Source organism: Chanos chanos, chromosome 3 (genome assembly GCF_902362185.1).
Source record: "Chanos chanos chromosome 3, fChaCha1.1, whole genome shotgun sequence".
NCBI classification, from domain to species: Eukaryota; Metazoa; Chordata; class Actinopteri; order Gonorynchiformes; family Chanidae; genus Chanos; species Chanos chanos.
In genome coordinates this window covers 38691123-38704017 of record NC_044497.1, presented here as the reverse complement: position 1 = coordinate 38704017, position 12895 = coordinate 38691123, and the positions used below count along the sequence as shown (strand labels likewise).

The window sequence follows — 12895 nt, the reverse complement described above, 5'->3', positions numbered from 1 at the left end:
TACAAGTCCAGTATATTTAACACCCCTTTAGAATCTATTGTGAGCTCAAAGAATTCATTTAAACTTAGAAGTATCGGGTTGCCACTGTCTAAATTCCGAGTTCACAAGTCTTTTAGGCGAATTAGCAAAGACAACATAGCCAAATTCGCTAACAGAGATATCGTTTGACTCCAGGAAGAAATTTCATTCCATTTCCGAAGTCGAGCGGGCGTTCTGGGAGTTGTAGTCATTTTCTCTCAGACGCACTAATTTTCTGCGCTCAATGGACTGACTGGATATCTTACTTTTAAACATTTTATAGACGAGAACATTGAATATCTAAACGAACGATTTGACTGAGATTGTCAGCACTTTCCATTTCCTTGACTTCACTCAAACGCGATTCTGTTTTTTCATTTTAATTATGAATGACCCAACATAATCAAATACATCCTCTCATATTGTTTGAAATTAGTTTTCGTCAGTATGCGAGAGGACTATTCAACATTTATGTATGTACAGTATGTATGTATGTATGCAGCCTATGTATGTATATATTTACATATGTATGTATGTATGGATTCATTCATTCTTTTATTTTGCACAGCTCCACAGTTTTTTACAGGACTGTGGCTTTCTGTATGAATTATGTTACATCCATGTCTTAGAACTGGCTAGGCATCACCAAACAAGATTTGTTTATTATACTTACTTTTACGCTTACAGGAATTACATTTTCCAAAAAGGCATATTCAGCTCTTAGAGAAAAAATGAGTTGGTGAAGAATATAATACAGTTGAACTAATAGCCAAGAAGTTAGTGTCTGCATAAATTTAAAAATGTCCCTCTCTCTTAATTTCAAAGCATGCAGACAAAGGAAGATACTTCATTATGGACAGCTGTATGTTTGGAGAAAGATATATACCGGTATCATCATACATACCAGCTACAAGCTTGACCTTTATTGATGAAATATACCCCTCAGTAGATGCTTCACCTGCTAGCACAATTGATTTCAGGGAATTTCAAGGAAGACTTTACTTATGCCGCAGACAGACATAGGAAAAAAAATCACATTTAAACCCCCACCCCACTACTTTAAAAAAAATCATAAATATACATTAAGTTACTTGGATATTGATCTATTCTAAATAACACAAGAGCAAAATGAAGAACTCATAGATGACATACCTGAAGCAAGAATGAAAGATACAATTAAGACTAATTAATAAATTGTTTTGCATATCGAAAGGCTTCATGCCTAGATGAGTGTTCACCATTACTATGTACTACCATGTAGGATGAAATTATTTCAGTCTCTATCCGAATTACCAGATTTCTGACAGCACTCTCACCAATTTAAGAACGCGTACTATCAGTCTTTCTCAAGTAGGCAGATATGGGGAGTCACCTTTGGATTAGGCCCATCAGGCTAAACTGTAATCAGTAAATGAAATTCATCTTAATAAGTAATAGGAAAAGTTTTCCTTGTTCTGATCTGTCACGATGACGCTGCCTTAATCATAACTATCACAATTAACCAAAATGCTAAAAAGAAGGACAGTGGTCATTGATGTTAATTTATTATTCTTTTATTATCTGTAATAGTAATTTTTGTCTTTTTTGACAAAACCTGAACCCTTTTGTATTTTTCATTTAAGTCCATCCATTCATCCGTTCATTTAGTCATTTACAGTGTTGGGGTAGTTAATCAAAAAAAGTAATTAGTTACAAGTTACCAATTAAATTGTAAGGGTATTACTTTACTCGTTACTCCTTTTAAAAAGTAATTACACTACTCATTACTTTATTTTTGAATTACTCTCTAGAGCTACAAATTCTACCAAGAACACCCGTTATCTGTTCTAAAATAACCGTAAAGCGCGGCCTCATTCATGCGTTCACATTTTTGACCAGTGATAAAAAATAGAAACACACGACCGTAGCTATCTAACGATAACCAACGTTGCATTGCTAGCTACATTAATCACGATGTTGTCATTCAGATTGAATGGTTAACCACCATTTTCTGAGGTAGCTAGAAATACGTTTTGGTATCATCAGCCGACAGCTGCGTTATCCGTATTTTGTGATTAAAAGTAACATTAAACCTCTCGATATTATTGTCCTGGTTGGCTACACCGTATTTTCGGGTTTTCTCGAATGTAGCAGATCTTGCTAGCTAGCTAACAAACCTCAGTCTTGTCCCATTTACCCATTTAATGGGGGCTACTGTCAAGGACCCAATCTCTCCTTAGTGGCAGTGGTTACTGTATTATAGATGCACAATTATGGGGCACAGGTGCGTGTCGCGTCATAGCTGCTTCTACAATCATGTATTTTAACATCGCTTTAACATTGTATTGACCAATTAGCAAACAGGACCGGAATTATCCGTTTTGGACGTTAAATTTAAATATTCAGCACGAAGAACATTCTTTTGAAAAAGCGTGTAGCACAGGACAGGACATTTTAATAATCCAGTAACTGTGATGTGACTACTGAAATGTGAACTGTAACTTTCACAGTAACTAACTGGAACTTCGTAACGGAGGAAAGTAATATAATTACAGTAACACGTTACTTTGTAACTCGTTATCCCCCAACACCGGTCACTTAATACATAGTCGCCTAATAGCAATTGTAGCTGGCAGATGTTTATGCATCTTTGTGGGCTGTTTGATTAGAGTAGACGCTTAAAAACTGAAAACTGGCTGCCTTTTTAATATGTAGTTCTATTTTTTTAAACTGTAATGAAAACTTTTCCCGTCTCAGTGAATTTTTGTCATGGCTGGCATCTCTTAGGAGGCTCAAATAAGTTCGGGTTTTGGAGTATCTATATATCGGCTCAAGCTTCGTCTCAGTACTTTGAAGTGTGCTATTATGATTGTTGCCACTTCTGTATCCATAGCAACACCTTACACTACGCTGGTGTATGGGTGGCTACTAATAGCTTTAAAATAAAAATGCCTATATTTAACGTTCCAGTTACCCACTGCCTGGGAATAATTTCTCAAACATGCCAGAGAGATCTACAAAAAAGACTCTTTGAGAGAAAGGAAGGCCGAAATGAAATGGCTCAAAAGAAAACTGTTATCGCAAGGTAGGCTAAGGAAATACACATATTACAGGAAATACGATTTGCTATCGTGCTTCTTTGGAGATGGCATGGAACGATGCGAGAAACAATTCCATCTTTAGCGGATTGTAAAGGTTTAGATTAGAATGTAGTCAGCGTCGTCCTTTGGTGCACTGGTAGCCGTTTCTGAGTCCAAAACATGGTTATTTCATCTTGTATTTCCTCAAGAGGGGAACTGATAATCTTATTAATACTTAGCCAATCCAAAGGGATAATTGATAGACAGTATGATGCACAGTAGTAAGACACTGATAAGGGACCAGTGCACCAAAAAAATGATATAGCAAAAATACTTATGGATCTTTACGGAAATAATTTGATGCTAGATTAATTTAAACTCAACAAATCCCTTTTAAGTGAAGCACATTGCAGGTACTTTCTTTGCTGTCTCTGATTTTATAAGCTTACTAGTCAGGCATGAACAGAGAAGAAGTTTTATATTTTTGAATATTAACAAGGGTGGGCAGAAAGTGCTTAGTCATCAAATAGAAGTACTGGCCAGAGTCCTTCCCAAAATTTAATTCATAGTTGGATATACTGAAATAAATAGATTTTGTCTCCATACATCTCTCAGTGCAAAATGCTACATTTTTCATCAGACAAGTTTTTTCACCTCTCCTTATAAGACAACTTTTGAAGGTTTTAAAGGTAGCCGCCAGATTACTCACAAATGTACCCAATCAGGATCTTTCACGTGATCAAACAGGCACCATTTTCAGCATTCTACAAGTCTACAATGAACAACAGCTGCTTAAGCAAAACTCATATAAACAGATTTTGATTTTATTGGTTCAGAACCCCCAAATAATAATTTGAACGAATGAAATTAACATTTGATAGTGTACCCATACACGTCGCACATTAAAATGATAACAGATGAAAGCTACTACATCACTGACATCATTTGAGAATGCTGTAAAGTTGCATTCTCAAGCATGTGTAACTGTTTACATGATCACCTTGATTATCATGTGAACTTTTATAATGTCATATGCAGTTATATTGCATATCCCAAGTTACAGGGGACTGGGAGATCTGTAAAAATTCCAAAAAATGTTAAAACGCAGAAATCACTCAGCAAAAATACAGTATGAAAAACAGACACTATAAACTGAAACATTTGAACAGAATGCTTTAGTTCTTTAATGAACTCAAAAACTAAAGAACTAGTATATGAATCTGGCATCAGAAGCCAATTTCCTGGATAATCTATACATCTTCAGTATGTCCTCTCTTTTCTCATTAGCTCTTTTCACTCAGTGAACAAGATTTAGAATGCCACTAGGTCGATGAGCAATACCTTATTGGGACTGGCAGCTGCAACACTGGTTTCTATGGCATGGGTCCAGCTAGTTTAGATGGACGCAGCTTTGGTTAATGGTGCAGTTGGAAAGGGTCATACTTATGCCGGGATCAGACTACACAATATTTTTGTCTTTCACAATGGTCACCATGTCAAATCAGGCAATCATATTGCCATAAACTATTGCCGCGTCTTGGCCTGGACACTGGCAACACTACAAGTACGCCCCCGACCAATCATCGTATTCTGCCTCTCACAACCTTGCGCAAGTTCATAGATCGTCAGGCTAGGATGACTGTGGTTCATCCTCTTGGTCAACGTCAAGGAGCATGTCGTAGGAGATGTCAGACTCTTCTTAGATTAGCCTGTGTCACACTACAGGGGGTAAAGACAACCGTTCGTCGTTCCAGACGTTCATATTCGGGCCCGACGCTGGAAGTTTGTATACAACGACAAAATCGTGTCAAAATCGGGCTGAAATTGTGTAGTCTGAACCTGGCATTATTCGGCTACAACAAAATACCCTGATCATTTGTAGTTCCTGGAATTGCGTGTGCCTGAGGGGATCATTACAAAGCAACATTTTCTCTGTAAGCTAAATAGCATTAAGCCAAATTCAAGACTGCCCAGACCACAGAGAAACCATATTTTGTATTTTACCCTCAGGTGCCAGGAAGTATGTGACAAAAAACAGGGTTTTTTTTGTGTTGCAGAAACCCTTTTGAAACAACAGAGCAGTATCTTTGGGAGTTATATCATGCACAAGGCTCTGGAGAACAAAAGCACTATATCAGTCTGGCAAAGCAGCTTGTTAGTCAAAGCAAGGTAGTAAATTCTGTTTTGCTCTATTTTCTCTTACTTATTTTGGTCTGTTTTGTGGGTAATTATGTTCATATAACCCAGTGGGTCAAGACCTCTTCAGACAAATGACTTGGTTTAGATATTTGTAGATGTAAATGTTTGGCACTGTCTGCGTTAACTTAAACTAATTTGAGCACTTGACTAACAGTGAAGTGAAGAATGTGAAGAGTACTGCTTGCTGCCCATATCAACCACTAGGTGGAGACAGATATCAGTTCAGTGTGTCACATAACTTTTTTAACCATTTGAAACAACAGCGCCGAGCTGGACTTCGGTCTATGGGTGTGGGCCCCAACGTTGAGCTTCCTCGTGCCTGGATAGATCTTCTTTCGCTGGGCTTGTCTTGTGATAAAATTCAAAATGGTGGGTCAATTAAAGGCACAGCATAGGTGACTCTTCCCCGTAGCAAAATGAAGCATCAGTTGATATTTTTACCATATTATACCATGCTTTTAGTTACTGCTGTAATGTAAATGAATTGAGTCCCATTACAATGAACATGGCTGTGTCTAGAATCCTTGGATGCGCTGCTGATGTCGCTGGACCAGGCTCCAGTACTTGAGGATCAGATTCCAGCGTTATTCTTTTTGGCAGAGTCGGTCCTCCTGCAGATGTGCAATGACACCTCGCGAAAGTCCAGGCTGTACCATGACATTAAAATACTGAAGGTACAGTGCATGTGGGTTTCTACTCTGAGTTACTGTGAAAAATGTTTAAAGTAAAGAAACAATGTTAGGTCTGCATTTCATTTTGCCCCAGTGATACATTTGACTGCACTAAGGAATAATGTTTTTGTTTTTTTAACCTCTCCCCTTTTGTTCTTTTATAGATTGGCTACATGGTCTTTTTGAGACTGTTTCTCTTTCACATGTTGGGAAACCTGAAGGGCTTGCTGCAGAGCAGCAGATGTTTTATTTGTAACCTCCTAAAAGGTTTTTTTTTTAAACTCTCATAGACCTTATGATATAGATCCTCAGATTGTATTGGATATTATGTAACATAACTGCATAAAGTCGATTGTAAAGTCAGATTAAATGTTGGAATTGCAAAAAAAGAAGGGTGGAGTTTGTAACAACTTTCTGTGCTGCAAACAATGCAAAACTGGTCAGAGGAAAAAAATAGAACATAAGTCCAGTGCACCTTAAGTTACCAGTGTAACTCTAACAGATGTAAAACTTTCCCTGCCTTTTAGTGCTTTCAGAGTGTGAGGCATGCTATCAGCCTTTTCCCGACTTGTCGTTTGCTGTTCACTTCATGCTACAAGTAGGAGAAATAGTGTTTGGTCTCAAAACTAGTAACGAGGGTTCTTTTGAGGTAAGTGTTTCATCACTTAGGATCAATTCACACACACACACACACTCATACACACAGAGAGAGAGAGAGAGAGAGAGAGAGAGAGACAAACAAAAACCTGGAGAAAACCCAATAGTTGCAAAAATGGAAGAATGAAGAAGGTACATAGCTGTATTGCTGAAAATATAAAAGATTATATCTTATGTAATCCTAATGTTTATTGGCAATACGGTGGAAATGAGGGTTGCATGATGTGATTGTGTTTTAGATTTCCACATACAGCCAGTGCCACTGTTGTATAATGTTGAAACAAACATGCTGAAATCTTTTGTAAGAAATCATGACTGATATTTATTTCTCAGGCTATTATGAAAATGATTAAAAAGAATAAGTCAGAATCTTCATGTTGTAAAAGATGCAAAATCATCTAGGCATCGCTTGAGTTTGGGCTGTTCCATGTGCAGACAAGCTTGTGAGTTGTTTCATTGACTGTCGGGGATTGACAGATTCAGATGGATGTCCAGGGGTATGAAGTGAGCCCGTTGCTTTGGCACTGTCTCCTGAGCTGGTATTGTGTGGACAACAGCATTAGTCAGCCCTCGCAGGTGGTAAATCATCTCATCTCTCTGAAAGATTCACTCCAGCAGGACAACTGGTGTGTTCATCCCCCTGGGATCTCCTCTTAAGATTTTTCACTACACTAGTGTTTCCACACACATTCCCCCTCCGAGCCTTTAATAATGGCTTTCACAGGCTAAGATTCAAACGACACATGGGCTGAATGGCTTTTTAAATGAAGAATTTCAGTTTGGAATGTTGTTCAGGACTGGACCTAGCCTTTGTCTAAGAAAACTAACCATAACAGTTTTAGACCAGCACAAATACAGCTGATTCAACTCATCAAGGGCTTGTGGATCATCTGATAAGTGAAATTAAGTCAAATTAGGTGTGTCACTGTTTGGTTCTGTTACTGCAGAAATGTTTAGTGCATAGTGAACATATTGATGGCCTTCCTGCTAAACATACATGAAATCAAATATGAATTACTTTTCCAGTGTGCAAATTTCACACAAAGGTTTTCATAACAATGTTAATTTGGAAACTTCACATAAAGGTTTTCAGATCAAGTTGACATGGATGTATACCAAGTTATATGTACCATTGTATACCAGGTTCACCTCTGTTCTCACCTTTTAAAACATGGAAGTAATTTGCATATTGATTACACTGGCTGAAGAAATCATTTACAGTGCCGGGTTTGTTCAAAATTTCCAAAGCTTTTCCACACTTATGTTTCCAGGGTTGAGACTGGACTGGGCCTCATGATTCTTGGTGAGGCTGCAAAATCAAGCATGGTGTGCCTTGACATTTTAATGAACTTTCACATGGCCCAGGGACAGGAGACTGAGGGACTGGATGAAAAGGTGGAGAAACCCTCCTTCCGGCCATTTAAATGTACCTACGTTCATTTTGAACAGGGTCCACAAGTTAAGTTGGTGCAACATTTCTTAGCTCAAAACAAAGAGCACAACAATTTGCTCATTTTTTTACTTTGTTTCACATTTCATCTATGTTGTGAGGGTGCTTTTATGCAACTTGTTTTTTTAATATGTGTAATGCGGTCCTCCAACACTAAGAGGTCGCAACAGCTTTCTTCAAATGACATATTGTACAACTGTTCAATTGCACCTCTCCAGTCATTCTTGTTGAGTATATGACTTCCACTAATTATGTATAAATTTTACTGCGTTGGAAATTGCTTCAAGAGTGCATTTGTTTTTGTGATGTTGTGGTTCTATTTATTTCAAACTTGTAAAAAATACATTTAATATGCATGTGAGCATAGTGCCCAATCTTTTGGGGAAGTTAAGAAGATTCTAAAATTCTCAGCCTGACTATATAGTTTAGTGATCTGTACTTGTTATGTGATGGTTAAAAACTGTATGCCTGTTGTTTTTTAGAGATTGGTATCACATGGGACCTCCTGGCCTTGGCAGTTAGAACACTTATACTGTATGGTGTTAGCCAACATCTGCCAGAGTAGCAGCAATGCTGAAATAAAGAAAAAAGCCCTGGTGGGGAAACCAAACTCCAGTGGGCTAGGTTCCTCTGGTGGTCTACTGTCTGTACTGAGGCAAAGTGAGTGTTTGAAGAGCATTTCAGTGAATGCATTTGAAGTCTACTCAGTCAGTCATTTTAACTGAGAGTATTAAGAGTCTTTTCTTTACCGGACTTTATTTGTGCAGCTCCACCGGGATCTAACGGAACTCGTCTCATGCTCGCGGCGCTTAAGGGCAGAGGGGACTGGCGGGTGCGGTGCAGTGCGATGCAGGCCCTTGTGCATGTCTGTCGTGGTCCCATCCATCAGGACGGCCTGAGGAACGCAGCCTGGTTGGCCCTGCAGGACAGTCTTCACCAAGAGACCGACCGGCGTGTGGTAGACGCGGTGAGACTCACTGAGGTACTGGAGCACTTTTAAGTTTTTCTCCGTATCCACTATGAGGTTACTGGTTGCTAGTCAGGTTACTGGTTGCTAGAGACTCTACCCTATTCTACTCTGTTTTTCTTAAACTCAGAAATGTGTATATTAATATTGCTTAAAGGTCATGAACATCAAGTAGCTACAGTATTGGCTTGAGTGATCATCCTGCGAATGGCTGTACATTGCAGATCAAGTGCTTGCATGGGAAGACACAAGGGAATATACACTCATTAAAGCCATCTCTCCTGAGGGTTAGTCTTAATGTTTTACTGTCAACAGTCAAGATAAAAGTGAAAGGAATGACTAAGTGAATGAAGATAAGCTGCTCAGGTTCACTAAGAGAATGTGAGTTGTGATGCTATAAAATGTCAAATATTACTGTGTACATCCTGCACATTCAAGACTCAAGCCCGGCCCTGGTTCTCTGAGGAAGCTTCATCTCTTTGCCTCATTAATTCATTTACATTAAACTGTACTCTGGGTGGGTGATTATGAATCTACAGCGTGGCTGACTCTATCCTATGCGTATATTGAAAGTGTTTTGAAGTTTTTATATTAGTGTGTTTGTATTCAACAGTTGTTGAGGATGATGACACTGAATTTATTGTAGATCTATATGAGTGGAGCAAAATGTCTAACGTAATAAACAAAACAATCCTAAAAAGGGAAAAATTGAACTAAATGCCCTGAAATTAATCCCAAACAAAAACACAAAACTGAAAATCTCTCTGCTCTATCAGAAAAAGATGGGGGGAAAAGGCATGGTGGTTTTCTTCTATGGCAAGATCCACTCTTAGGTCAAACACGGACACTGAGCTAATAGGGAACAGATGTATCTTTTGCTCTGGAAATCCAAACCTTGAATCCAACAAGAGAGAGAGACAGGAAGGGAGAGAATGCAGATGTTCAAAAGCACATACACGTTCTCCCAAATTACAGCTTTGTGTGAGTTTGTAACAGAATTTTGTTCATTGATTTTTCTATGGGCCATAATGTATTGTTAAAAGACTCGCTCATATTACGTGACTGAGAGTTTATGTAACTTACAGATCCCACTGATTGATGGCTTTTACTCAGATAAGCTTGTTGTAATGCTGGGGTGCCACTAGGATCAATTCTTTTCCATTGCTCTTCACTGACTAAAGTCCACAGACTGTGATCATGTTATTACTGCAACTCAGAATCAAGCTCATTAAAATATAAAGGGCTTTAAAATTGTAGTGAAACAGGGTCTTATTTAGCTGAAACTGATCTTCAATGCACTGAAAAGTAAAGAGGTGTTGGCGTCCTACAAATACGTGCATTTTTTTTTCCCCCTGATGAAAGACTTTGAACAGATTATCAGACAACTGTAACTCAGATTTTGTTTTAGAACCAGGTGTTTCATATCAAGCAAGAAAAGGACAGGTTATGCATATGTGTGCCCTAGGTCTTAACATCTCAGATCACACTCCATATCTCATGTGACTCCAATATATGCCACCAGTACAGTGTTAACAGCCCATCACTGTACACTGAATCAGATGCCTGTGTAGTACTCTCTTTACATTTAAAAGACAGTAACACTAGTATACTTCTGTGATATTGCTGAACCTTGTAATTGTTTCTCTTCTCCCTGACTGGTAATAGGGGATTCAATCTGATTATGGAATGATCAGATTTTATTCAATGGACCTTCATTTTCAGCTGGAGTAAGGCTACTTTTTTAATCACGATGTTACATTAATGTGGAATATTTTAAAATAACTTGTAAATATGGGACAATTCAATAAAATCAGGCCACTGAGCTCTTAGATAATCAATGCATGTGCTGTAAATGGCTGTTAGAATTATAGGGATGTGTATGGACTGCTTAATTATTTACAACTTTATTTGCATATGGTCTTCAGTGTGTTTTGTTGTATGCCACTGGCTTCTTTGTCTGTTTGAAGTTACCTTCTCAGTTGGACTTTGCTGCTGCTTTATTGGTCAGGGCTCACTTGAAGAGAATATTGAAATCCCAGTGTGTCTACCCTAGTAAAGAAAATAAATAAATAAATACACCGCAGTAGGTAACAGGCATCACAGACCAATCACTTACCATGTATAAAATATGTGTGGTTTTCAGTGCACTGAACACATATCCTCATTAGTCTCAAGGCATTTGACATGCCAATAACTCTTCATAAAGCTCACTTTCAACAGAATGTACTTTATCTTATGAAAGACTACATTTATTGCTGATTGCAGTTTTCTTAGCTAATAGGGTTTTTTTTCCGTCAAAAACAAAAAACAACAACAACAACAACAAAAAACAATAGCAGTTAAAAAAGTATAAATGGTCTAGTGAGAAATTAAAATTTTCAGCATATCCCTCTGATGTGAATCCATGTGAACCATCTTTAGTGAGTCACAATGATTTTTTATCCTTTCATTTTAGTTTAACTAAAGCAAAGAGGACAAAAAGAGAATATGTAATTATAAATGGTTTGTGTGATAGACTAATACAATGTTTCAGAGAAATATGCCCTCACTTAAGATATACATGTAACCTTTAAATACCAGTACAGATCTATTTTGTTCATTTTGCCATTACATTACTCTTTCAAGATGGACTTGTTGACTTAAATTCAGGTAATTTCTTAAAACGATCTCAATGAAAAATCTCTGACATGCACTTAAGGCGTGATCACTTATGTTGTGTATTTTGTATTCCAGATTGAATTCAGCGTTCCAGGAGGAATGGTCCATGATGAGGGGCGTAATGATTCACACAGACAAACTGTGTGTGTGTCCAACCACTCCATCACACGACATCTTGCTCATGCACTCTCTCAGCTCTATCTGAGATCTGTCAGCTCTCTTACAGTGTCATGCCCCTGGTCCAGAGGGAAGGCTGCAGGTCAAACCAAACCAAGCCAGCAGGTCCCCTCCCCTGTGAAGCTAAAGAGTAAGAGCCCTTTAAGCACCTTTAGGGCACAAACCTCCACAGGAGTCAACGGGCACTGCAGATTTGTCACCACACAAAGGTTAATTACTTTCCCTCTCTCTGAATTTGGCAGTACAGAGACAAAAACATTATTACATTTATTTGAATAAAAATGTAATTTTGGGGGGTATATCCATAACATGTTTCTCATTTTTCTGTTACTATGACTGTCTTACAGTGAGGCTACAAAACAGAATGCTTACACTGACTTTAAGACCCGAGCAGACACTGAGCTGATGAAAATTGTGCAGGACCAGGTGAGAGATATTCAAACAGTTGGCTCACTGAGGGTTTCAATGAGAGGCACTGTGAAGCAGACAGAAAACAGAACACCACTCCATACTTAAATTCATAGACCTTGAGCAGCTACAGGCTAAGCAGACACTCAGGTATAAGGCTAATTTGGTTAGAATTAGACTACAGCACACGTAAAAGGTAAGCCTGCTCTTTTCCAAATATTTACTGTTATGGATTTTGTATGATCTTAAGGGAGAAAAAGGCACTGAACCATTTTAATTCTTTGTTTTAGTGGCAAAAAGAATTACAAATAAAAATGGCTGAAGAAGAAGCAATTGAAAAAGAGGAATTGGCAAAAGCAATGAAAGAAGAAGAAGACAAATTTCAGGAGATCATGAGAAAACGAATGGAGAAGCTCAAAAAGGACACCAAACCTTATGAGTTGTCCAGATATGAAAAACCAGCTCTAAATTACAAAACTAGTGTGTGACATTTTAGTTTAATACTGAGAGCAATAATACAAGATCAGGCAACCAAAAATGAAATATTGTCACCTGAAAATCTTTAAATATAGATGCATGAAGAACTATTGGATCTTTGTGAATTTTTTCTTTTTTCAATCAAAGAAGTCAA

At 38.0% G+C, this 12895-nt stretch overlaps 1 protein-coding gene across 1 annotated transcript; it reads left to right on the top strand.

The window, feature by feature from the left end:
* Positions 1 to 2945: 2945 nt before the first annotated feature.
* tmem232 (transmembrane protein 232) lies at positions 2946 to 12752 on the top strand. The gene is made up of 14 exons (XM_030767837.1): positions 2946 to 3082; positions 5088 to 5097; positions 5540 to 5645; positions 5796 to 5950; positions 6112 to 6190; positions 6475 to 6596; positions 7082 to 7230; positions 7876 to 7999; positions 8537 to 8714; positions 8822 to 9021; positions 11755 to 11797; positions 11906 to 12065; positions 12204 to 12282; positions 12555 to 12752. Exons 1-14 carry the CDS (start codon positions 2946 to 2948, stop codon positions 12750 to 12752), a joined length of 1740 nt encoding a protein of 579 aa, XP_030623697.1.
* The last annotated feature ends 143 nt before the right edge of the window (positions 12753 to 12895 follow it).

Coding starts and splice junctions, on each gene's coding strand:
- tmem232 (XM_030767837.1), top strand. CDS start 2,946: ATGCCTATATTTAACGTTCCAGTTACCCACTGCCTGGGAATAATTTCT. Junction 6,191..6,474: donor CTTGCTGCAGAGCAGCAGAT/GTTTTATTTGTA, acceptor CCTGCCTTTTAG/TGCTTTCAGAGTGTGAGGCA. Junction 12,066..12,203: donor AGATTTGTCACCACACAAAG/GTTAATTACTTT, acceptor ACTGTCTTACAG/TGAGGCTACAAAACAGAATG.